Source organism: Liolophura sinensis, chromosome 11, assembly GCF_032854445.1.
Source record: "Liolophura sinensis isolate JHLJ2023 chromosome 11, CUHK_Ljap_v2, whole genome shotgun sequence".
In the NCBI taxonomy this organism is placed as follows: Eukaryota; Metazoa; Mollusca; class Polyplacophora; order Chitonida; family Chitonidae; genus Liolophura; species Liolophura sinensis.
This window is the reverse complement of record NC_088305.1, coordinates 1,842,805-1,868,300: the sequence shown is the minus strand read 5'-3', so window position 1 is coordinate 1,868,300 and position 25,496 is coordinate 1,842,805. Positions and strand designations below refer to the sequence as shown.

The 25,496-nt window shown below is 41.0% G+C and overlaps 1 protein-coding gene across 2 annotated transcripts in view; it reads right to left on the bottom strand.

Moving 5' to 3' along the window:
• The window catches only part of LOC135477754 (5'-AMP-activated protein kinase subunit gamma-1-like), a 239,971-nt gene that overhangs the window by 214,361 nt on the left and 114 nt on the right, over nt 1-25,496 (bottom strand). Inside the window, exon 2 of one of the 2 annotated variants that reach the window (XM_064757953.1) lies at nt 18,618-18,783. In XM_064757953.1, coding sequence (XP_064614023.1) covers nt 18,618-18,662 — 45 coding nt within the window. In that variant the 5' untranslated portion in view covers nt 18,663-18,783. Of the gene's footprint in view, nt 1-3,954; nt 4,694-18,617; nt 18,784-25,496 lie in introns of those variants that run through there. The other variant, XM_064757952.1, reaches the window with a different exon arrangement.

Genomic DNA, 25,496 nt, shown 5'->3' with positions numbered 1-25,496 from the left:
ACACAAGATATAACAAGGTGGAGACAAAGTACTCATGGGGATGCAATATCACAAAACTGGATATAGGAGAAGGTCTGTTGTCATGCCAACAGAGAGCAAACAGTTTCGCTAACATATTTATCCTTCAGCTACTGGACATGAGATTTATGGCTTCCAAGGTGTTTCAACCGATTGCTTCCAATTTGACAGGTCGAGAAGCAAGATTTCATATAACGCTGTGTTAATTCCTCATCAATGTGCGTTCGAGCGAATATCAAATCAGCATGTTCAGTTTGCCAAGGGGGGGGAACTTGTCAAAAATGTGCTGTACATGTATTTACTGTAATATCACTTGTGGCTCAGGGGGAAACTGTTATGGGTCAGGAATGCCTGGTTCAGTACCCATGAATTGCTGCAGATTTTATACTCAGAGCAAATCACATGTGAACAAGACAAGATACATGTACAGTGTAACATCTAGAACTGTTTTCCTCCCAAATATTGAGACATAACAGAGTAATTTCCTAAATAAAAGTCAAACTTATATTTTACATCTGTAAACTAAAGCTCTATCATAAATAATGATACACAATAAAATTTCTTTAAAATCAATAAAGTTGGAAAGCATGTTCTGCAAAACCCATCAGCTCTACAATAAGCAGTGACAGGGTTTGACCCCCTGACCAAAACAACTGCAAGTGTGGAGCCCACAGCATGCAGTTTTGAAGACACTGTGTTTGCAAGAGATGAATGAATGAATGAATGCTTGGGGATTAACGTTGTACTTTACAATTTTTCAGTCACTTGACCACGAAGAGTCATTACATGTGTGTACATCTACTGTGTCTTATTCTGGCAGGTCGAGTCCATGCCGCCTAAGTGCTGCCACCACAGAAGTATCATGCTGAAGACACCAGACATGACACTTCACCTAGTCACATTATACCAATACTGAGCCAACCAGTCCTATTTCCTTGCTCAAAGCTCTCAGTGAGGAGAGCCAAGAAAGGCAGCAACAAGTACAATTTTAGAAGCCTTTGGTATGACATGACCCAAATTTGATCCTGTGTCTCTCAACTTTGAGGCGGACTCTCTAACCATTAGGCCAGTAAAGCATGCAGGAGCTGAAGACTGATTGAAAATAACCCCAAATCCTCAACAAGTTTGACCAGTAATGTGAAACTTGTATAAATTGTAGGGTTATGATGACTCAAATGTTTTGATCAGGTAATGCCTGCCCCAGAAGATAGCAGGCTCTTTCCAGTGTATCTTTTGTGTAAAGTTTTATTGCATGTCTCCGGTGTGACCAGGAATTGGCGGGTCTTACCAGTGTATCTTCTGCATGAAGTTTTATTGCATGTCTCCAATGCGACCAGGAACTGGCGGGTCTTACAAGTGTATCTTCTGTATCAAGTTTTGTTGCATGTCTCCAGTGTGACCAGGAATTGGAGGGTCTTACCAGTGTATATTCTGTATCAAGTTTTGTTGCATGTCTCCTGTGTGACCAGGAATTAGTGGGTCTTACCAGTGTATCTTCTGTATCAAGCTTTGAGCTTTGTTGCATGTCTCCAGTGTGACCAGGAATTGGCGGGTCTTACCAGTGTATCTTCTGTATCAAGTTTTATTGCATGTCTCCAGTGTGACCAGGAATTGGAGGGTCTTACCAGTGTATCTTCTGCATCAAGTTTTATTGAATGTCTCCAATGTGACCAGGAATTGGCGGGTCTTACCAGTGTACCTTCTGTATCAAGTTTTATTGCATGTCTCCAGTGTGACCAGGAATTGGCGGGTCTTACCAGTGTATCTTCTATATAAAGTTTTATTGCATGTCTCCAACACTACCAGAAATAGGCGGGTCTTACTAAAGTTTCTTCCGTATAAAGTTTTATTGCATGTCTCCAATGCAACCAGGAATTGGCGGGTCTTACTAAAGTTTCTTCTATATAAAGTTTCACTGCATGTCTCAGTGAAAAATAAAAAAGTGGGTCAAATGTCAAGTGCAATGACTGCTCCTCAAAAATGTGGTCAGGAGGGAAGGTGGTGTGTACTGGCGGTGTGTACTGACAGGGGTGGGGGTGGGGTTGAGGGGAGGTGGTGTGTGTGTGTGTGTGGGGGGGGGGGGGGGGGGTCCAGGTTAGTGCCTCCCTGTATGAAGCATCAAGTTTCACTGAAGATTGTTCTGTAATTTTGCACGTCAGATTAGGTTAAAGGTCATTTTCATTCAACTGGGGTTCAGCAGCTTTGGAGACATAACCACTGTCAAGCCAACCATGAATTCTGACTTGTCCTCATTCACTCATCCATGAACATAATCATGCGTTAGCCCGTGAAAGTTTCTTGAGTGAGTTAAAAACTGACTAAATAAAGAAAATAATAACACTGACTCCATGCCTTGTTTCACACTATTTGTTACTTAAATGCTGGGTTATTGCCTACATACTCAACAATTTTTAGGTATAAATCTGTCGGTCAATTGGTTAATTTTATTCCCGTCAGTCTATGAACACGTGCACTTTTGGCTGTTAACACGGCAACACGAAACTCGACCGAGGGACTCGCAGACATGAGGGTTATAAATTGTGCTGGAAACCGAGAGTAAGCATTTGAACTATACATATAATGGTGGGACAACAGGTGGTCTGTCATGAATTTCAGACTGCGTAAACAGCCAAACAAGCATCTCCGATGGTTTATTTTCACTGAAGTGCCACAAACAGTGGAGATAATAGCAAGGAAATCTACAAATTCCTGTCACAGTGATTGACAGGCCAGCACCTTAACCTGTTCCCCACTTATTATTATTCAGACGAAACTGTTAATATAAATAATAAATGGACCATTTTAACATCACTGTCTGAGGACTTACATAAATGATGCATGCACCTGTGACAGGTTAGTGGGTCTCCTGAGCTACTAGTGCACCCCTTGCAGTCTAGCCATATCTATGGTGTTCAAACTTTACAGCGCAAAATCCTTCAGCTTTACACATATAATGGACTTGGGTGTCAAGAACAACAACATCTAAAGCTGTTCAGGGGTCCTTGTACAAGGCTGTCACAACACTATGTACACTGCAATTACCATGGCGACGTATCTCTGTATTGTCTTTGAGGTCGATTTGTCTTTGACGTCACTCAAGGTGCAAATTGCAACGTCTTCACAACACAGGCCCCAGAAACTTAAATTATTCACACCCATATTTTAATGACCCGATAATGACTGCTACACTTGCAAACTGACAAACTGTTCAGCAAAATGTATGCATAATTTACACCAAATGTTGAAACATGATACATGATGTAAGTCTGTCAAACATGGCCTGTCCATAATCTACCCTAATTCCTCAACATTTTTTCGCATATGAAAGAGCAATTTTGAGTGCAATTTTTAGAGGCAAAACTACATCAGTTGGATTGGCCAGTTTCAGGGCTTAACAAAAAGTAAAAGTTTATCGGTCATCACAGGATAATGTCTTCAGGACATGCTTGAATAAACAACTTGCAAAAATGCATGCGAAAAAGTTGAAGAATTAGAGTTGAAGAATTACAGTAAAACATGGTCGTTTTTCATTCCACCCACCAACATTAAAAAGGGACTTAATTTTGTTTCACATCTGATTTATTTATTTGATTGGGAGTTTTATGCTATACTCAAGAATATTTCACTCATATGACGGCGACCAGCATTATGGTGGGAGGAAACAGGGCAGAGCCCGATGAAAACCCATGACCATCTGCAGGTTGCTGACAGGCCTTCCCATGTACGGCCTGTGAGGAAGCCAGCCTGAGCTGGACTTGAACTCACAGCGACTGCATTTGTGGGAGACTCCTGGGTCATCACGCTGCACTAGCGCGCTAACCACTGATCCATGGAACCCCCCCCTCCCCCCCGCCGCCTAGTTTCACATTTGACAAAGACTGTATGGATGACTTTAACTAACAACAAAGACGATATTGCAGATAAAACAACACTCACCAGTTTACGGAGATGCGGTCTGGCGCGATTTCGGTATCGTCCCTTCAAAGACATATTGGTGGTTTGTTTGAAATAAAAGCCGTCCTGTCACAGTCGATCGTATTCAGCAAATTCTGTACCACGGCAAATATCCAAGCACAACTGTCTTCCAGTGCGATGCAACTGTCGCCAGATCAAATATCCAAGCACAACTGTCTTCCAGTGCGATGCAACTGTCACCAGATCAAATATCCAAGCACAACTGTCTTGCAGTGCGATGCAACTGTCGCCAGATCAAATATCCAAGCACAACTGTCTTCCAGTGCGATGCAACTGTCGCCAGATCAAATATCCAGGCACAACTCTCTTCCAGTGCGATGCAACTGTCGCCAGATCAAATATCCAGGCACAACTGTCTTCCAATGCCATGCAACTGTCGTCAGATCAAATATCCAAGCACAACTGTCTTCCAGTGCGATGCAACTGTCGCCAGATCAAATATCCAGGCACAACTCTCTTCCAGTGCGATGCAACTGTCGCCAGATCAAATATCTAAGCACAACTGTCTTCCAGTACAATCCAACTGTCGCCAGATCAAATATCCAAGAACAACTGTCTTCCAGTACGATCCAACTGTCGCCAGATCAAATATCCAAGCACAACTGTCTTCCAGTGTGATCCAACAGTCGCCAGAATGCTAGCTAAGAGGTACATCTATTCACCAATGCATTATTTGCACCGATATATCTGCTTTTCTGTGTTTCTAAAAACTATTCTGTGTTTCTCTTCTCTTTTCTCTACTTTCCTATCAACACTTTCTATGGCTTCATCCAAACCATATACATATACTCACACAGTATATGTACTCCTTTGCTTCTTTCTTTCACACAATATGTGTGTCAAAAAAAAAAGCACAAGCAGAAAATAAAGATTTATAAGTAAATATACACAAAAGTCTTCGGCATTGCAATCTGGTACCATGCAATTACCCTGCACAAAATAAAACCTGCAGTTAACTGCACGCACTGCACCCTTTGATGTGGTCCATTCCCAGGGTATCTACATGCATACTGTAGTCTGCCTATTGTATGGCCGGTGCTCTCAAGACAAAACAAAGCTAGTTTCAGGATACACACATCCGTGGCGAAAATTTCAAAATCCCAGATTTTCAAAGAGCCATCTTAGCTCAGTTCAAGTGGGTAGTGAACATTAGACTCAGAACTGACCTAGAGACTTTAGTGTAGGCTCATATACGCACACATCCCTCACCCCTTAAACAAATCTTAACTCCCCACCCCCTTGTCCTCATCCCCCTAGAGGCTTTCGGAACACTTTAAACTGGTAACGTAATACAAACAGGGTAAACAGTCCCTGTATAAATGAGACCAGGGAACCTAACTGAAAATTAAACCCGAGTATTAAAGTCAGAATTAAAAGTTCCTACAGGAAAACAATCATGGCGGGGCCAAACATGGCTTCTTTGAATTGAGCTAAAATTGTAAACACATTATATACAGTATATTGAGCTAAAATTGTAAACAAATCATATATATAATGCAAAATATTGTATAATCTGTACAGTACAATTCTCTGTCAGTCTCAAGACAGTTCTTCGAATATGCCCTCAGTCAAGACCGCAGGGAATACTTGCACAAACTGAGTCAATTTAACGATTTAAACTTGAATTACCCTAATTTCTCAACCTTTTCACATGTGAAAGGTGCAATTTATGCACATTTTTATGATGATTTTGGAGACAAAATTACAACTGTTGGATTGGCCAATTTCTGGGCTTCACATAAAGTATAATATTATCAGTCTGCACAGAATAACGCCTTCCTTCAGAATAAGCTTCAGAAACACCCATTATCATTATCCTAAACCTACACCCATTATCATTATCCTAAACCTACACCCATTATCATTATCCTAATTCCTCAACCTATTCAACCGCCTCTGCAAACAAGATTCAATATTTATCTGACTACTCAGAGAGCTATGGGATGTAGAGAACTAATTTGTGAAGATTGCATTTTAGTGACACAAACAAACTATTTCAGCATCATTTTAATAATAAGTATATGCTTAAATTCCCATGAATTAAAAGTGCCTGTTATCATTTACAATAACAGGCAATACAAGTACAGTTTTACAAATCGAATTACGATAATATGTACTTATGTTTATGCTTGGGGTTTAACGTTATACCACAACACACCCGATTAGGATTAGGATTATCTCTATCCACCACATTTATAAGCATGTACCGATGTAATCTACGGATTAGATATCACAATCATATGGCAGGGGTAAACTCTGGTGACAGACTTCTTGTATCCCATACAATTATTGTATTGCTGAAAAACAGGTCATGAGTATATATGGTGATTAAATGAATCTAGCATATACACGTATACCATAATACAGAATATATTTACACATATAAATTCGTACAAGAAATATCAAGGAGGCAGCTTATATACATGGAGATAAAAGTTTAAGGAGATGAGTCTTTAGTTTAGGCACGAAATGGGAAAAAAGAAAGTGTTGTTGAGAGGTTGAATGTCGAAAAGGAGTTACGAAGATTTCCAGGGTGATGCATAAATTTGTGAGATATCAGAGCAGATGCCAACTTACTTATCTGAAAGATATTAAAAACTTTTAGTTTTCTAAATACTGCTTCAGTATATTCAAGTCTATGTAAGATGTTTCTCAACACCCGTTTTTGGAGGTCAACTGTATTGGTTGCAGAGGATTTGGGAAGGTGTTACCCCAGAGAGGATTTGCATAGGGCAGGTATGGAAAGTACAGAATGAGGTAGTGCAGGATGAGGAGTGGAGTAGGTGTGAGTACATATACATTTACCGTGTCTTCTTGTGGCAGGGCAGGGAGTCCATGACCTTAAAGTGCTGACACCATACACCGCACCCACCCCCACCACCCCCCCACCCTCCTACCCAGTCACAATATACTGACACTGGGCCACCCAGTCAAATTTCCTTGCTCTAGCCTCTCAGCGCTGAGCGCCATAAAAGGCAACAGCAAGTACCATTTTTGAAGTCTTTGGTATGATCAAACTCGGGGTCTGATTCCGGGGTCTTCTGACTCTGAGGTGGATGCTCTAACCATTAGCTGACCACATTAAAAATAAGCTTATCTGACATGAGACCCTAAATCCTGAACATATCTGACCGCAAACATTTAAAAAATTACACTCTTGGGCTGTCTATTGACTCATTAATTTAACTAAACTTTAAGACTTTAATGCTCAAGCCTGATCGCTTGCAGTGGTTTGTTACACATTACATGCACATGTATGTATTTGTTACTGACACTTCTCCAAATTTTGGCAAAATTTATGCGGGCCCCTTTATACCTTTTTCAAACATTAGAATTATTCTAACATGAAAAAATAGTACAGGAATGAGTTTGATAGTGTCTGAAACGCAATAATTTGAGCTGTTCTTGGTAAAAAAAAAATCTGATCTAAAACACACACCAGTACATTAGCGTCTATGATACAACTGTACATTTGTTATCTTTTATTCTCTAAATAATGGTTCACTGTTGCATGCCTGCCATAAAGCTTTAAAAATTTCATCTTGAATGCTAGGCCAGAAAGGTCTATCATGGTTGGAAGAACATTAACAGGGTGGGGGTGTTCAGGGCAGGATGGCATTGAGCGATTGTCTAGACAATTTGATTTTTTTTTTTTTTTTTTTTTTTTTTTGATTGGTGTTTTACGCCATACTCAAGAATATTTCACTTATACGACGGCGGCCAGCATTATGGTGGGTGGAAACCAGGCAGAGCCCGGGGGAAACCCACGACCATCCGCAGCTTGCTGGCAAACCTTCCCACGTACGGCCGGAGAGGAAGGCAGCATGAGCTTGTCTTGAACTCACAGCGACCGCATTGGTGAGAGGCTTCTGGGTCATTACGCTGCGCTAGCGCGCTAACCGACTGAGCCACAGAGGCCCCTAGACAATTTGACGGTTAACTGATATTTGATGAAGTTTGTACATCATTTACAGATGCCCCAGGGTAACACAACCAAATATCGCACCGCCCCACCTCACCCCACTCCACTCTTGCATATCATCACCACCACATTCTAATTTGTTTTACAAAATACACAAACCAGAGACCCAAGAAACCTATCAAATTTATGATTATCCCCAGACCGAAAACCCACAACATCCATGCGAACGGCAAAGTGTCACGTCTGGCTGTAGCCTTTACCAAATACTAACGTCAGCCATGGTAAAAACGCCCAAGATTGTGTCTCTGACACGAGCGCTACTACATTGGCTTCAACTTCCTGTATGGCAGATCTGGAGCCTTCAAGATGGTGGCAAATAGTTGCACGGAATGGGCACGGGTAAACTCAAGAATTTGAGTGCTTAATTAACGATTATCAGGATCAAACTGGACTTAGATACTTCCCTATAAATGACACCAAACCTGTAGGAAACATGTGCAAGAACGTGTGTTGAACTTACTTCCAAACATTTGCTCTCTATACCCAGAGCCGGGGTCTCCTTTCCACATTACATCACCCGCAAGTATCAGATTCTAAACAGATCCTGACAGCTAGCAAACACAGTTATGGATGCCACAAGCATTTTGCCAACTATGGGCGACTTTATCATGTTTGTGTTTATGTTGTATTGTTGCACATTATTTTGCTCATATTACTAAAATGTCTATATACTTGAAGCAGCTACATTTACATCCAGGACGGTCTTACGGCTAACGCTATCATAGTGCTGATTCACTAAAATATTATGTCGAAGACAACAGACAGGACACCACAGCCATGCAGTAACAGTAACATCAGGCTGTTAGGCCATCAATGAAAGTATGCTCGTTGGGTGTCACCTCACTGGCCCTCCAAAATAAGACTGTACTCTAAAAATGCTCACGATTGTGTCACTGACATGAGCGCTACATTGGCTTCAACTTCCTGTATGGCAGATCTGGAGCCTTCAAGATGGTGGAAATGGTTGCTCGGAATGGGCACAGGTAAATTAATCCATGCCTTTTTGGGGTCAGATTTTCACTGTCACAAATTTATTTTTCCTTTTTGGGAGTGGAGGGTGGGTAATTATTGGCCAGAAATTCTAACATGAGGGAGATACAAACAGCTTTTGCCTTAATTGTGACATGTTAGGCCATCACTAAAAATATGTTCGTTGGGTGTAACCCAACTGGCCCTCCAAAACAGGACCATACCCTAAAAGTTTTTACTGGGATTTTGAAAGAAAGATTTTCTTTTCTTTCTCTGAGTTAGTTTTGATAAAATCTCTGTTTTCTTTACTAGCCAGAAAGGAAAAAAAAGAATACCTTAACAACCAATTCTTTTTTTTTCCCTTCCATGGTCTGGTTACCTCAACTAAGAGTTTTTTCTTTTTTGATCAATACATCCTCTAACAATGATGGCCCTTTACAGTGAGGAAGCACACATGAAGACACATCCCCCACAGTAAACCACTGCAGTTTGCCATGTACCACAGCTGAAGAGGAGGACGTAACAAAAAGGGCTGCAATAAGAAAGCCTCATTCCTTTTTCGGCAAAAAGACTAAAAACTTCAGAAATGTTATAATTACTGTACTTTAAACTGACAGGCTGGAAATCTATACATAGACTTTAATTGTCAACCATGAAAGGAACTGAGCATATAGTCATTATGTACATCTACATTTATGCCAAATGAAGTAAAATGATGTATAACACTCACATATCCTAACACAGCCTTATACACCATAGTTTAAGGTTTGTCAGATGGCTACCTGAACGGCCAGTGCCTGAGTTCTGCTTATATTTTGTGTGTGTGTCTGTGTGTGTGTGTGATCGGGGTGATGGGAGGTGGGGGTGTAGGTGGGGAAATGGGGGTGGGTGTGTTGCGGTGGAGGTGGAGTGGAAATTCAATGTCATTCCATTTGCTGACATGGCATAAAGACAATGATTCAAATTTTTATCCTTTAATACCGAGGTTTATTACAAACAAAATCAAAATACAACAGGCCTGCAGAACAGAGTCCCTAAAGGGCAGAATCATATGCACATGGATGTACAGGGCTTTCACATAGGATTGTGAATTTTGGGAGAAGCCCTTTCAAAAAGAGGAGAAGACTGTGTGTGAAACACTGACATGTATATCTTCCACATACACACATAATGCCCCTATTGAATTTATTCAGGTGGGTCAGTAATGTTAAGCTAATTAGGCCAACATTTGTATATACAGAAACACTCTCTGGTACTTCAATCTGGCACTGCTGTTACTGCTGTGTTAGACAAACACACTACCTGTGCAGCATCAATCTGACAATATAACCTCAACATTCACACTGAAATACCTCCATCCGTCCTCAGCGGATAAAAACAATGTCAAAGGTGATGTATTCCAGATGTGTTCAGGATCCGATCAATGACATGACAATGTACAGATAAAACCATAAACATAATTACAGATGTCTTCTGACACAAAATAGCAAAGTTCTATACCGTCATACCAAAGTCACCAGATATGACACCCAGTCAACTCATTATGCTAAACCTCACTACATTACACCAGGCCTAGACACCAGATATGACACCTAGTCAACTCATTATGCTAAACCTCACTACATCACACCAGGCCTAGACACCAGACATGACACTCATTCTAGTCACAATGCTACCTCAGTACATTACACCAGGTCAAAGAAACCAAGCAAGACACCCAGTCCAATCATTGTGCTTCCTCATGACATCACACCAGGCAAAGACACCATACACGATATGCTGTCCTGTCATAGTACTGATGCACTAAATCAAACAAGCCCAAGACAGCAGGCATGACACCCAGTCCAGTCATAATGCTACCTCACTACATCACACTAGGTCAAAGACACCAGACATGACACTCATTCTAGTCACAATGCTACCTCAGTACATTACACCAGGTCAAAAAAACCAAGCAAGACACCCAGTCCAATCATTGTGCTTCCTCATGATATCACACCAGGCCAAGACACCATACACGATATGCTGTCCTGTCATAGTACTGATGCACTACATCAAACAAGCCCAAGACAGCAGGCATGACACCCAGTCCAGTCATAATGCTAAACCTCACTACATCACACTAGGTCAAAGACACCAGACATGACATCCATTCTAGTCACAATGCTACCTCAGTACATTACACCAGGTCAAAGAAACCAAGCAAGACACCCAGTCCAATCATTGTGCTTCCTCATGACATCACACCAGGCCAAGACACCATACACGATATGCTGTCCTGTCATAGTACTGATGCACTAAATCAAACAAGCCCAAGACAGCAGCTAGGACACCCAGCCCAGTCACAATGCTACCTCACTAAATTACACGGAGTCAGACGCCATGCAGGAAACCCAGTCCAGTCATAATGATACCTCACTATACACACCACTTCGGGCATTAAATAAATTCTGACATCTTTAGAGGAATCCAGATTTACAGCATGCCCTAAAAAAGCACAAATTATGGGGAATACTGCATACGTTTTAAAAGTTCCCAAGTAGGCTGGCTGCACAAAAGTTTATAAGTAACATTGACAGTACAATATGGCACTGTGTATGTACAACAAATAGGCTAAATATTCTTCATATAAGAAAATTACAAAAATTGAAAAAATAAAAAGCTGTATCAGCCCTGTGTGCACCAAGCATGGAACAACAGTGATTCCAGCTGGACAAGGGACACAACTCTGCCTACAAATAAATGCAGTAGTGTGAACATGGACAGTCACATGAATTATCTAAATGGGAGAGTTAATATAAATACATGTTACTCAAAATGTAAGGCAAACAGGGAATAAACCCACTGATTTTGGGCAAGTGCCTAAGGGCTCACTATTGGGAAAATTTTAATGCAAACCTGCATAATCTGGGAGCTGAGGTTCTGATGTCCATTTTACAGGTAACCATCCAAGCTCACATATGCCTTGGATAAAAACTTAGTTGTAAATGTTCATTTAGATTAATCAAAATCAAACACACAAACCCCAGTGGAGAAAGAGGTGCGCATCTATGAGAAATCATGTAGTCCACAACTGGTTCGTTTGTGGCTGCAAATTGATTTATTTATTTGATTGGTATTTTATGCTGTGATCAAGAATACTCCACATATACAACCATAGCCTGTATTATGGTGGGAGAAAACCAGCCTGGAAACCCATGACCATCCACAGGTTGCTGGCAGACGTACGACTGGGGAGGATCTGAAGCCAGAATGACTTTAACTCACAGAGACCGCATCTGTGTGCTGGGCTGGCACCTTAACCATGCTAACCACTCGGCCACAGAGACACCGGCTGTGCTGGGCTGGCACCTTAACCATGCTAACCACTCGGCCACAGAGACACCGGCTGTGCTGGGCTGGCACACTAGCCATGGTAACCACTCGGCCACAGAGACACCGGCTGTGCTGCGCTGGCACCTTAACCATGCTAACCACTGAGCCACAGAGACACCGGCTGTGCTGGGCTGGCACAGTAACCATGCTAACCACTGAGCCACAGAGAAACCGGTTGTGCTGCGCTGGCACAGTAACCATGCTAACCACTGAGCCACAGAGACACCGGCTGTGCTGCGCTGGCACCTTAACCATGCTAACCACAAAGCCACAGAGACACCCGCTGTGCTGGGCTGGCACAGTAACCATGCTAACCACTGAGCCACAGAGACCCCGGCTGTGCTGCGCTGGCACCTTAACCATGCTAACCACACAGCCACAGAGACACCCGCTGTGCTGGGCTGGCACAGTAACCATGCTAACCACTGAGCCACAGAGAAACCGGCTGTGCTGCGCTGGCACCTTAACAATGCTAACCACAAAGCCTCAGAGACACCGGCTGTGCTGGGCTGGCACAGTAACCATGCTAACCACTGAGCCACAGAGACCCCGGCTGTGCGGCGCTGGCATGCTAACCATGCTAACCACACAGCCACAGAGACACCGGCTGTGCTGGGCTGGCACATTAACCACGCTAACCACTGAGCCACAGAGAAACCGGCTGTGCTGCGCTGGCACCTTAACCATGCTAACCACAAAGCCACAGAGACACCGGCTGTGCTGGGCTGGCACAGTAACCATGCTAACCACTGAGCCACAGAGACCCCGGCTGTGCTGTGCTGGCATGCTAACCATGCTAACCACTGGGCCACAGACACCCCGGCTATGCTGCACTAGCATGCTAACCACACGGCCCCAGAGACCTCGGCTGTGCTGCGCTGGCATGCTAACCATACAGCCACAGAGACCTCGGCTGTGCTGGGCTGGCATGCTAACCATACTAACCACCTGGCCACAGAGACCCCGGCTATGCTGCGCTGGCATGCTAACCATGCTAACCACACGGCCCTAGAGACCTCGGCTGTGCTGCGCTGGCATGCTAACCATACAGCCACAGAGACCTCGGCTGTGCTGCGCTGGCATGCTAACCATACTAACCATACTAACCACCTGGCCACAGAGACCCCGGCTATGCTGCGCTGGCATGCTAACCATGCTAACCACACAGCCACAGAGACCCTGGCTGTGTTGCGCTGGCATGCTAACCTTGCTAACCACACAGGCACAGAGATCCCGGATATGCTACGCTGGCATGCTAACCATGCTAACCACACGGCCACAGAGACCCTGGCTGTGTTGCGCTGGCATGCTAACCATGCTAACCACACGGCCACAGAGTCCCCGGCTGTGCTGCGCTGGCATGCTAACCATGCTAACCACACAGCCACAGAGACCCCGGCTGTGTTGTGCTGGCATGCTAACCATTCAGCGACAGAGACCCCTGGCTGCAAATTGGGGAACATATTCTGAAAAATGGAGTCAACTTATTCACACATCACCACATACCACATATCACCATATATCACCACATACCACATATCACCACATACCACATATCACCATATATCACCATATATCACCACATATCACCACATATCAACATGAACATTCATGTTAGAGGCTGTGGGGATGACAAATTTATGTCTTTCTTTGATTTGTGTTTTACTCCATACTCAAGAACATTTCACTGACCTAAAATTTTGCCAACAAAAGTGCATCTCAGGAGGCAAATAAACATCACAAAGTATTACTTCTAGCGTTGAAACTTACAATTTTCCAGTAGAATATCATCCCATGTTCCAATCAAACCTCAAAACACCTTCTAAAATCAATAGAACTATCAGAATCAGGGAAAATGGACAAGCTGGTCATGCACAATATGGATAATCCTATGAATGCTCTTCTATAGGGGTCAATCACTAAAAAGTTGTCCATCACGAAAAGTGGCTTAATTTGTTTCCGAGACTTTGTCGCACTGTTAACACATCACTTCACATTAATCCGTCAAGCATACATGCAAATTCTAAATAATTACTTAATATCAACAGGGCGTCCATTAGATGGTTGGTACCAACAGCCTGCGCAGTCTGCTTCTTAATTCCGTCATGTCTGTAGAAAGTGGAGCAGACGGATGCCGACTTTGACCATGCTCCTATTTTACATTAGTTAATTCTCTGTCACGTAAGTGGCTACTATTCCAGGGTAGCATTCTATCCACAAAACATAATGAATGAACTTATTAATCAATATAGTTCCACGAAGAAGTGGCTGTCCTTACTTCACAAACCTTACTTCTAAATACTGCGTGTTATTTTCTATTCACAATAACCAGACATGACAATAACAAAATCCCCATAAAAAGGTTTTAAAAAAGGCAGAAACTGACTTAAGATCCATGACCATACAGGCTGACAGAAGTGCAGCCAATCTTAACTAGAGCATGGATATTTAATTCACCAATTAATATGATAAATTGTATGATAAATCCAAGTGTTTACTTAGTGCACATGTACCTAGCATGACTAGTGCCTATGATGTACTGAATTCTACATACCGCAATTTTCTGAAATATTTGTTTGCTTGATGTTTAAACTCTGTAAATGTCCACTTGTACGGCAGCGATCAGGTTTACGGGTGAAGGAAATCAGAGAGCCTTCTGATATAAAGGTGAAAACAGGTCATGAAAGAACCCTGGAGATAGTTTTTTCATGTATTCAGGCGATCTGACCCCACGGAAGAAGCGGGTTTACAAAACAATACACAAGAACTTTGTACCCACCAAAAAAACAGCATTATCAGCTCTCGTCATTTTACAGCTGAAAGCTACCCGTACAAGAGTCTGAACTCCAAAGATTTGCCTCTATGGGACCACAGTCAACTAAAACCTGAAACTGACAACTTACAGATGGCAAATCTCTGTACATTTATGCCCACGTCCAAATCTTACATGTATTTATGTTGTACACCACAACATAGGCATAGGCTTTTACGAAGGCCGACAATAAATACGCACTGAGTCATCATCGCATATACATATAGGTATGGATGCTGGGTATCTTGGGGAATAGAATGATATCTATTGTGAAAAAAAGAGATCAAAAAATGTTAAATTTTAAAACACATGAACTGAATACAGTCTAAAACTCCACCTTACCAATCACCATTGCTAGTGCTGTTGGAAATGCCTCGACGACAAATTCAACATCTGAAAACTCAGAACCTGAAGTCTGGCAAGAGATGTCAGTGTCTTGAATCGCAAACTTCAAGTCCTTCCACTGGGAATTCAAACTGATACGGCAGAATATTTACTTTTGTGTATAGCTAACAACCGTCTCCAAAAAGGCATCGTTTTGATACAAATTCCTAGGCTATACAGCCTGGACAGCTTTGGGTTGGCCATCTGTGGCGTCACCCGATGAAACCGAGATCTTCACCCGAGAACGGCTAGAGCAGTAAATCTATTGTTTTGGATGATTTATAGTCATTATTACCTTTTTCGGAAGCCCACCCAGTAACAAACTGTTTAAGCAGGTAATAACCTTTATAATTAGAACCTGGAAAATCTGGACACTAATCCTATAAGCTGCAATGCAGATATGTACAAACTGAATGTTTTGAGGGCATTTCGGAAATTTTTTATCATAAAAAAGCTAAGTAATCAAATTCAAACATGTTATGAACATCAACCTCTTGTAAACTAACCCCGTACAGAACACAAGAAATATAGCTGGTGCTGTCTGGTACAATACACCTAACTACTTATGGCTGATCCAATGACAATACATACATTCTTAATTTGACCTAAAACATGGTACTACAGGAGTATATTAATATCAGAGATAAAGGAAAACGGTAAGACTTTCATGAATAAATTCAAAAGGAAATGAGCCTAGCCATGGTCATAATTTTGGCCACTGTGACCTCTAGTACAGACTACTATGAAGTCAGGTTTTTTAAGAGCTGAAACCTGATATATTAAAGCTTAAGAAAGCTGTACACTATCCATAACAAAAATAAAATAAGGGTCATGAGAAATATCATGCAAAACGTTACATGTGTGTCCACATTTGTCAGAAACGTTTTCACCCTACCCCTACCCCAACCGCCCCCCCACCCAACCATTATCGCTGAAAATTTTGGTGGTCTTCTCGGTAATCTCCATAATGCTTTATATAGTCTACCTGTTGTTGTTTTTTTCTGTTTTTTTTTTTTGTTTCCGGGCTTAAATTTCTCCTCATTTCCAAAAATGTTGATTAATCCCTAACTCTGTCAATTTTGCATAGGGAGTGAAACAGAAGAGCTCTCTGGCCTTTTAACCTTTGCCGTGGTCTTGGTAATCCCTGAAGGAGCAGAAACTCTGAGCTGGCTTATACAGTCTTAACTGCTTACAGGATTTGGGCATAGACTGTTCTTACATGTAGGCACTTGTACTCTTACATGTAGGCACTTACGTGAACGTCCCAGCTCATGCTTACAGAAATCCTGACATGCTAGAGGAAGAGAACACCCAGTAATGTGTGTATAAACGGTGATCTAATACCACACCTCTGGAACTTTCCAATACGTTTTTAGTTCTGCTTCCTTCCACCCCCCCTCACCCAATCTACATGTACATGTACTTAACATATGTTGCATCAAATAAGACTTAACAAAACTCTACTTTTAAGCCTAAATCGAAAAGTCTGTTAAAGGCATTGTTTAATAATTAGCAGCTATAGTATCATCAACAGGTATGACAGGCTGAAGTACCAGGTGATATGTGAACACACAAGTTCATGTTTTCAAAGCTTGCATAAAATTAAGCCTCACGTTCTGATACAATGGAAATATTGTCTTGAGATAAATAGCAGGACAATGGCAATGACCTGCCCTCCACAGTATTCTGACATCAGCCCATTCTTTGGGACAACAAAGAATGGACAGGTAAATAACATTTTAATAATGCCAGTACCTGCAGGACAATGGCAATGTCCTGCCCTCCACAGTATTCTGACATCAGCCCACTCTTTGGGACAACAAAGAATGGACAGGTAAATAACATTTTAATAATGCCAGTACCTGCAGGACAATGGCAATGTCCTGCCCTCCACAGTATTCTGACATCAGCCCACTCTTTGGGACAACAAAGAATGGACAGGTAAATAACATTTTAATAATGCCAGTACCTGCAGGACAATGGCAATGTCCTGCCCTCCACAGTATTCTGACATCAGCCCACTCTTTGGGACAACAAAGAATGGACAGGTAAATAACATTTTAATAATGCCAGTACCTGCAGGACAATGGCAATGTCCTGCCCTCCACAGTATTCTGACATCAGCCCACTCTTTGGGACAACAAAGAATGGACAGGTAAATAACATTTTAATAATGCCAGTACCTGCAGGACAATGGCAATGTCCTGCCCTCCACAGTATTCTGACATCAGCCCACTCTTTGGGACAACAAAGAATGGACAGGTAAATAACATTTTAATAATGCCAGTACCTGCAGGACAATGGCAATGTCCTGCCCTCCACAGTATTCTGACATCAGCCCACTCTTTGGGACAACAAAGAATGGACAGGTAAATAACATTTTAATAATGCCAGTACCTGCAGGACAATGGCAATGTCCTGCCCTCCACAGTATTCTGACATCAGCCCACTCTTTGGGACAACAAAGAATGGACAGGTAAATAACATTTTAATAATGCCAGTACCTGAGCCCTAAATGACCATAAATTTCGTCCATGACCAACTTGCCCATTTTTCCTGATGGGTTCTGTTGATTTTAGAAATGTGTTTTGAAGTTTACTTGGATGACATTCTACTGGAAAATTATGAGTTTCAGCTCCAAAAATAATGTTTTGTGACATTTTATTTGCCTCTACAAATGCGCTTTTGTGGACAAAACTTTAGGTCATTTAAGTTATATAGCTGGAGAATTGGCGAATCATCCAAACTCAAATACTTATATATTATTTCCAGGCTTGTAATGTTAGCCAGCATAGCTGTACATCTTAAAAATTGGGTGTACAGTGAAGTGGTATAACAATCAATGTATTGTATATAACTGTGTTTAATAGTTGACCAGCTGGATTCTTATGTTAGTGCATGTACTTTTATAGATTGATAATGTGATGCAAACTGAAAAAAGGCACATTTATAAACTGGTACAAATCTGGTGTAAACAACAACGTCAACTAGCTATCACTCACCATGTCATCGCCATCAAAACCGCTGTAAACAGTGACTCAACAATGTAAACAATAACATAGCAATGCAAACAATAACACAAAAAAGTAAACAATTGCTTACCTTGTCATCTCCATCAAAGCTGAATGGGTCTCTTTCCTCTGCCATCTTCAATTCGTCAATTCACGCTGGGGTAATTACAGGTAATCCAGGTGTGTGGTTCAGCCTAGAAATTCCCCTTAAGCTAACGCGTTAAATCCTCCCTGCTGCTGTGTTAGAGTCCCTGCACCTGTAATAAGACAGAGGTCACTTGTAATCCATACATACACTTACATGTAGTTCATGCAGAAGTCATTACAGGTAACACCAGGCTACCTTCCTGTCCATGTCCGTTAGTCTTACCTGTCAAATATGTCAATGTAGGTCTGGGCACACACATTATATGGGTCAAATTTCACTTCAAACTTTTATATCCAGGCGTAAAAAATATATAACTTGAGGAAGTTATCAGTAGGAATCAAATTATAGCAATGTCTAGGACAGAAGTGCATATTAAATGATGTAAATGTGCTAATAATCCCCTACCCTAAGAGGATTCATGAAATATTTGCTTTTCATTTATGTATTTATTTGATTAGTGTTTCACGCTGTACTCAAGAATACTTCATGAGGGCGACCAGCATTATGGTTTGAGGAAAATGGGGGAAACTCACGACGTTCTGCAAGTTTTGATTTTAAGTCTTTATCAGTCCTGAAATTAAGAAGCCTGAAGCCGTGACGTCAATGGTGATAGCTGTTAAAAAAAAAAAAATGTAGAAAAAGTCTGACTGTATGAGAAGTATTAAACTGATCCTTTGTACCAGTAAGTCTTTTGTGGAATCATTTCTGAAAAAAATGTCTTAGTGTAAAATAGAAATTTTCACTGACAATCATAATCACAATTTTAGAATTACCTTCCACAAATCTTTCAACAATGTTCTACTCCATGTTCGTTAAGGACATGCAGACTGATGGTGTGTGACTCACCACTAGTAAGGTACTAGTTTGTAACTGAACTTATCAGCTGAACTTTCACATACACAAATGCATTGCATCAAATTGGTGGATTTTTAAAAGAGAGTGTCAGTTTATACTGTGTGTTGTACAGTAGCTCAGGTCAATTCTGTTGTCTGTACATCATACATCTGCACATCATGTAAAGGCTTTTCCACACTCAACAGAATCATACATCGGCACATCATGTAAAGGCTTTTCCACGCTCAACAGAATCATACATCAGCAAATCATGTAAAGGCTTTTCTGCACTCATCAGAATCATACATCGGCACACCATGTAAAGGCTTTTCCACACTCAACAGAATCATACATCTGCACATCATGTAAAGGCTTTTCCACACTCAACAGAATCATACATCGGCACATCATGTAAAGGCTTTTCCACACTCAACAGAATCATACATCGGCACACCATGTAAAGGATTTTCCACACTCAACAGAATCATACATCTCCACATCATGTAAAGGCTTTTCCACACTCAACAGAATCATACATCGGCACATCATGTAAAGGCTTTTCCACACTCAACAGAATCATACATCAGCAAATCATGTAAAGGCTTTTCCGCACTCATCAGAATCATACATCAGCACATCATGTAAGGCTTTTCCACACTCAACAGACTCATACATCGGCACATCATGTAAAGGCTTTTCCACACTCAACAGAATCATACATCTGCACATCATGTAAAGGCCTTTCCACACTCAACAGAATCATACATCAGCACACCATGTAAAGGCTTTTCCACGCTCAACAGAATCATACTTGTGCACATCATGTAAAGGCTTTTCCACACTCAACACAGTCATACATCGGCACACCATGTAAAGGCTTTTCCATACTCAACAGAACCATACATCAGCACATCATGTAAAGGCTTTTCCACACTCAACAGAATCATACATCAGCACATCATGTAAAGGCTCTTCCACGCTCAAAGAATCATACATCTGCACATCATGTAAAGGCTTTTCCACACTCAACAGAATCATACATCAGCACATCATGTAAAGGCTTTTCCACACTCAACAGACTCATACATCAGTACATCATGTAAAGGCTTTTCCATGCTCAACAGAATCATACATCGGCACACCATGTAAAGGCTTTTCCACACTCAACAGAATCCTACATCGACACACCATGTAAAGGCTTTTCCACACTCAACAGAATCCTACATCGGCACACCATGTAAAGGCTTTTCCATGCTCAACAGAATCATACATCAGCACACCATGTAAAGGCTTTTCCACGCTCAACAGAATCATACTTGGGCACATCATATAAAGGCTTTTCCACACTCAACAGAGTCATACATCGGCACACCATGTAAAGGCTTTTCCATACTCAACAGAACCATACATCAGCACATCATGTAAAGGCTTTTCCACACTCAACAGAATCATACATCAGCACATCATGTAAAGGCTTTTCCACACTCAACAGAATCATACATCAGCAAATCATGTAAAGGCTTTTCCACACTCAACAGAATCATACATCGGCACACCATGTAAAGGCTTTTCCACGCTCAACAGAATCATACATCTGCACATCATGTAAAGGCTTTTCCACACTCAACAGAATCATACATCGGCACATCATGTAAAGGCTTTTCCACGCTCAACAGAATCATACATCAGCAAATCATGTAAAGGCTTTTCCGCACTCATCAGAATCATACATCAGCACATCATGTAAGGCTTTTCCACACTCATCAGACTCATACATCGGCACATCATGTAAAGGCTTTTCCACACTCAACAGAATCATACATCAGCACACCATGTAAAGGCTTTTCCACGCTCAACAGAATCATACTTGGGCACATCATATAAAGGTTTTTCCACACTCAACAGTCATACATCAGCACACCATGTAAAGGCTTTTCCATACTCAACAGAACCATACATCAGCACATCATGTAAAGGCTTTTCAACACTTAACAGAATCATACATCAGCACATCATGTAAAGGCTTTTCCACACTCACCAGAATCATACATCAGCACATCATGTAAAGGCTTTTCCACACTCAACAGAATCCTACATCGGCACACCATGTAAAGGCTTTTCCACACTCAACAGAACCATACATCTGCACATCATGTAAAGGCTTTTCCACACTCAACAGAATCATACAGCGGCACATCATGTAAAGGCTTTTCCACACTCAACAGAACCATACATCAGCACATCATGTAAAGGCTTTTCCACACTCAACAGACTCATACATTGGCACATCATGTAAAGGCTTTTCCACACTCAACAGAATCATACATCTGCACATCATGTAAAGGCTTTTCCACACTCAACAGACGCATACATCAGCAAATCATGTAAAGGCTTTTCCACACTCAACAGACTCATACATCGGCACATCATGTAAAGGCTTTTCCATACTCAACAGAATCATACATCTGCACATCATGTAAAGGCCTTTCCACACTCAACAGAATCATACATCGGCACACCATGTAAAGGCTTTTCCACACTCAACAGAATCATACATCGGCACATCGTGTAAAGACTTTTCCACACCCAACAGTATCATACATCTGCACATCATGTAAAGGCTTTTCCACACTCAACAGAATCATACATCTGCACATCATGTAAAGGCTTTTCCACGCTCAACAGTATCATACATCAGCACATCATGTAAAGGCTTTTCCACACTCAACAGAATCATACATCTGCACATCATGTAAAGGCTTTTCCACACTCAACAGAATTTTCAGGCTTTTCAAGATCTGGAGAAAAATTTCTAGTCTTTTCAAGGTTTTCAACGTAAAAATCCTCCACTGAGCCAACCACCACAATGCTTCACAAAACATAATGTCTTTCAGCTTTGCCCCAAAATTAAGCTAATAATGCCCACTAAATGTGATATTAACCCAAGTAACTACATTTGCAAGAAATGTTTATAGCAAATGGATTATGTAGGTCTGTGGACATGTTTTTTTTTATCTGAGGGGTGGGGTTTTTATCTGTGTTTGGGGTTTAATGTTCAGTTCAACTTTATTTGTGGACATGATGTGTCAAATCACAGTGTTTATACAGCAGGCCAGTCTCAGTACTGATAGTCGTTATATAAGTGAAATACTCTTGAGTACTGCGTTACACACAAATCAAATAAATAAATAAATCAATATCGATATATGTACTTAGGCTGCTGCCTCAGTAAAGCAATTCCACCATGCCAATGACACCAGACATGACTGACACCATGCAGACAGCTTCCATGAATACCATGCAAAGAAAAGACAGCCACTTTTTTGAAGTCCATATTAAAGTCTATAATTTTCGGACTTTAGCGCTGACAACAGTCATTATTTGAATAGCCCCCCACCCCCTCCATGTCAATCTTTCTTTCTGGATTACTGTGGTTGGGTGGGGTAGGACGGGATTCCACCCTATGTACAGCTGACTTGGAAACATGGATGTTAGCCGCACTAACTGATGAACTATGCCCAAAAGTTCAGAAATTAGGGTGTGTACGGTAACTATTTAAAGGATCAATGGCCTGTACATTATTAACCCAAAAAGAAAATAACAAAATCAAAGCAGTCTGACTTGCCTGATGATGAAGATGCTGATTAACGAACAGGTGTAATGTAAATGGATTCTCGCATATTAACTGGAGTAGTTATTGTAATGGTCCTCTAGCTTTTTATACCACAGTCTTCACAGTGATTCAAAAATGAGAACTACAATTCTGAATTTTTTTTGTTTTTCTTTTTCTTTTTTTTTCATTTTCTTCTGGGTTTTTTTTTAATACTTTAACGTCTGTACAAGGCTTGTGTGAAACTCAGCCCTCCTGCACACAGTACCCACATCCATAAGAACATGTATCCTTGAAGGAAATTCTTTTTACAGTCTGCACATGTTAAATACAATGTTGTGCCACAAACAAGATCACATATAACATAACACTTATTGTAACAAAGTTGCAAACTGCAGTTTGTGGTGACACAATGTGACCTACATGAATATGGAGGTCACTGCTGGTGTTGTTCACAGAACAACAGGTACATGTCAACACACAGAGTGCACAAGCACTAGGAAATCTGCCTTGGCTCACTGTGATAGCACAGACACAGCCATTACAGGGGCTCCTGCCTACCATTCCTAAAAGGCTCTTGAAGCATAATAATCTTTTTTATAATTAAAACATTAATCAAAAAAAGGGTATCTTGATGTGCCATTTGTCAGAAGACGTGTATCTGTATTTGACTGTATCTCTGTCTCTATTTTACACAGCATAACAACCAACACATCAATTGAAAATACCCTAAATGATCTAAAGTTTGGCCACTAAATGTCACAAAATACTATATTTGGTGCTAAAACCTTGGTTGCGGAAAATTTTAGCAGAAATTAAACACATTCAGAGAAAGATTTCAGTGACAAACAACTTTCTGCCATTACCTCAAAGAACTCTCTCCGCGCTTTTAAACTACCTTGATTAATTACCCTAACCTTCAAAACACCTTTCTCAAATCAACTGAACTCTCAGAATCAGGAAAAATGAGCAAGATAGTCAGGGATGCAATTTGTGGTCATTTTAGGATTTACATCTCTTACGGATTACAAGCCGGTCTGAATGAACGACAAGTGTAACAAACACCTGCAACCTTAGTAAAGCTCTTGGTCTTGGAAATTCTCCTTTTTCAGATGCGAGCATATCTGGAGAAAATTTTAACATCAACTTCAGCTCTGATTCCAACTAAACCACTGATTAAAATTCACCCACTAAGATGCCATATTCATACTCTGCAAATGAATGTCTGTGTGAGTTTCTTTTCTTTTTTATACATCAAATTTATAAATGACTGATTGATTTACAAATCCATATTGGAACTATATCACAGCTATAAACTGTTTAAGTGTTTAGGAAACAAGAAATCGTGGAATGAACATCCTAAAGTCTTGGTATTTATACTCGATGGTTTGTTGTAATGGACATGAAAATCCTTGCACGGGTTAAGCTATATCACAAATAGGTCATTGTGAAGTGTTTTGTACACTACGGAATGATATTGTTCTCGTCCATGAAATCCGCTAACCTAATATTACTGAAAGTCTTGGACAAAATGAGCTATGTTTGAATTAAGGAAAGTTATAAAGATAAGAGTGATATTTACACATTGATTTCCACATGCATTTTGACGTAATATTTTTCCCCATGGTCACATGCTTTAACTGATTTTTCATGAGTTAAAATTAAATGGGGAGATATTCAATTTGCATATAAAGAAAACAGCGTAAATAAGCCGTTCATCATTCTAGTTTCTGTCATGTCTTGTCCTATATGAGGTTTCTGTGCTGTATTATTCGCAGTTTATACATTTTGAGAGGATTTACTTTGTTTGTTGTGAAATGTTGTGAAATGCTCTGGATTCGAAGTTCCATCAGACAACATGTCAGGTCCGTAGCCAGTTTCTTATACCACTACACCACTCTAGTTGTGCTAAAACATGCATGGTTTTTAGACCTCTTTAAGACTGCTGAACATGCCAAGGGTTGAAAGTGCATGAGCGTGTGTCACATGCTGTTGTCACATCTGAATACATCTGAAAAGGGTCTCCCCCACATTTTGGCCAGCCTCATTTTGGGAAGTATAAATGAATTGCGGTAACTGGTGACGTAGAAAGTTACATGTAAATATGACCCTAATATTTACAACTGCCGAATTGAGAATCTTTTATTAAATTATCTGTAAGGTTCTGAAAGAACTTTATATTTGTTGGGAGGGGGGAGAACTTGAATATTTTCCAGTCTGGCATACCATACTTCTACCATGCGGAAGACCACTTAGTCGATCGCAATTATGGATATTTTTTTTTTTTCAAAATCAACAAAAGATTTTGCCAGACCACTGCATGGCCCTAAAAGCGTGCTCCATTTTTTCTTTTCTTCCTCAACAGCGCCAGATGAAAT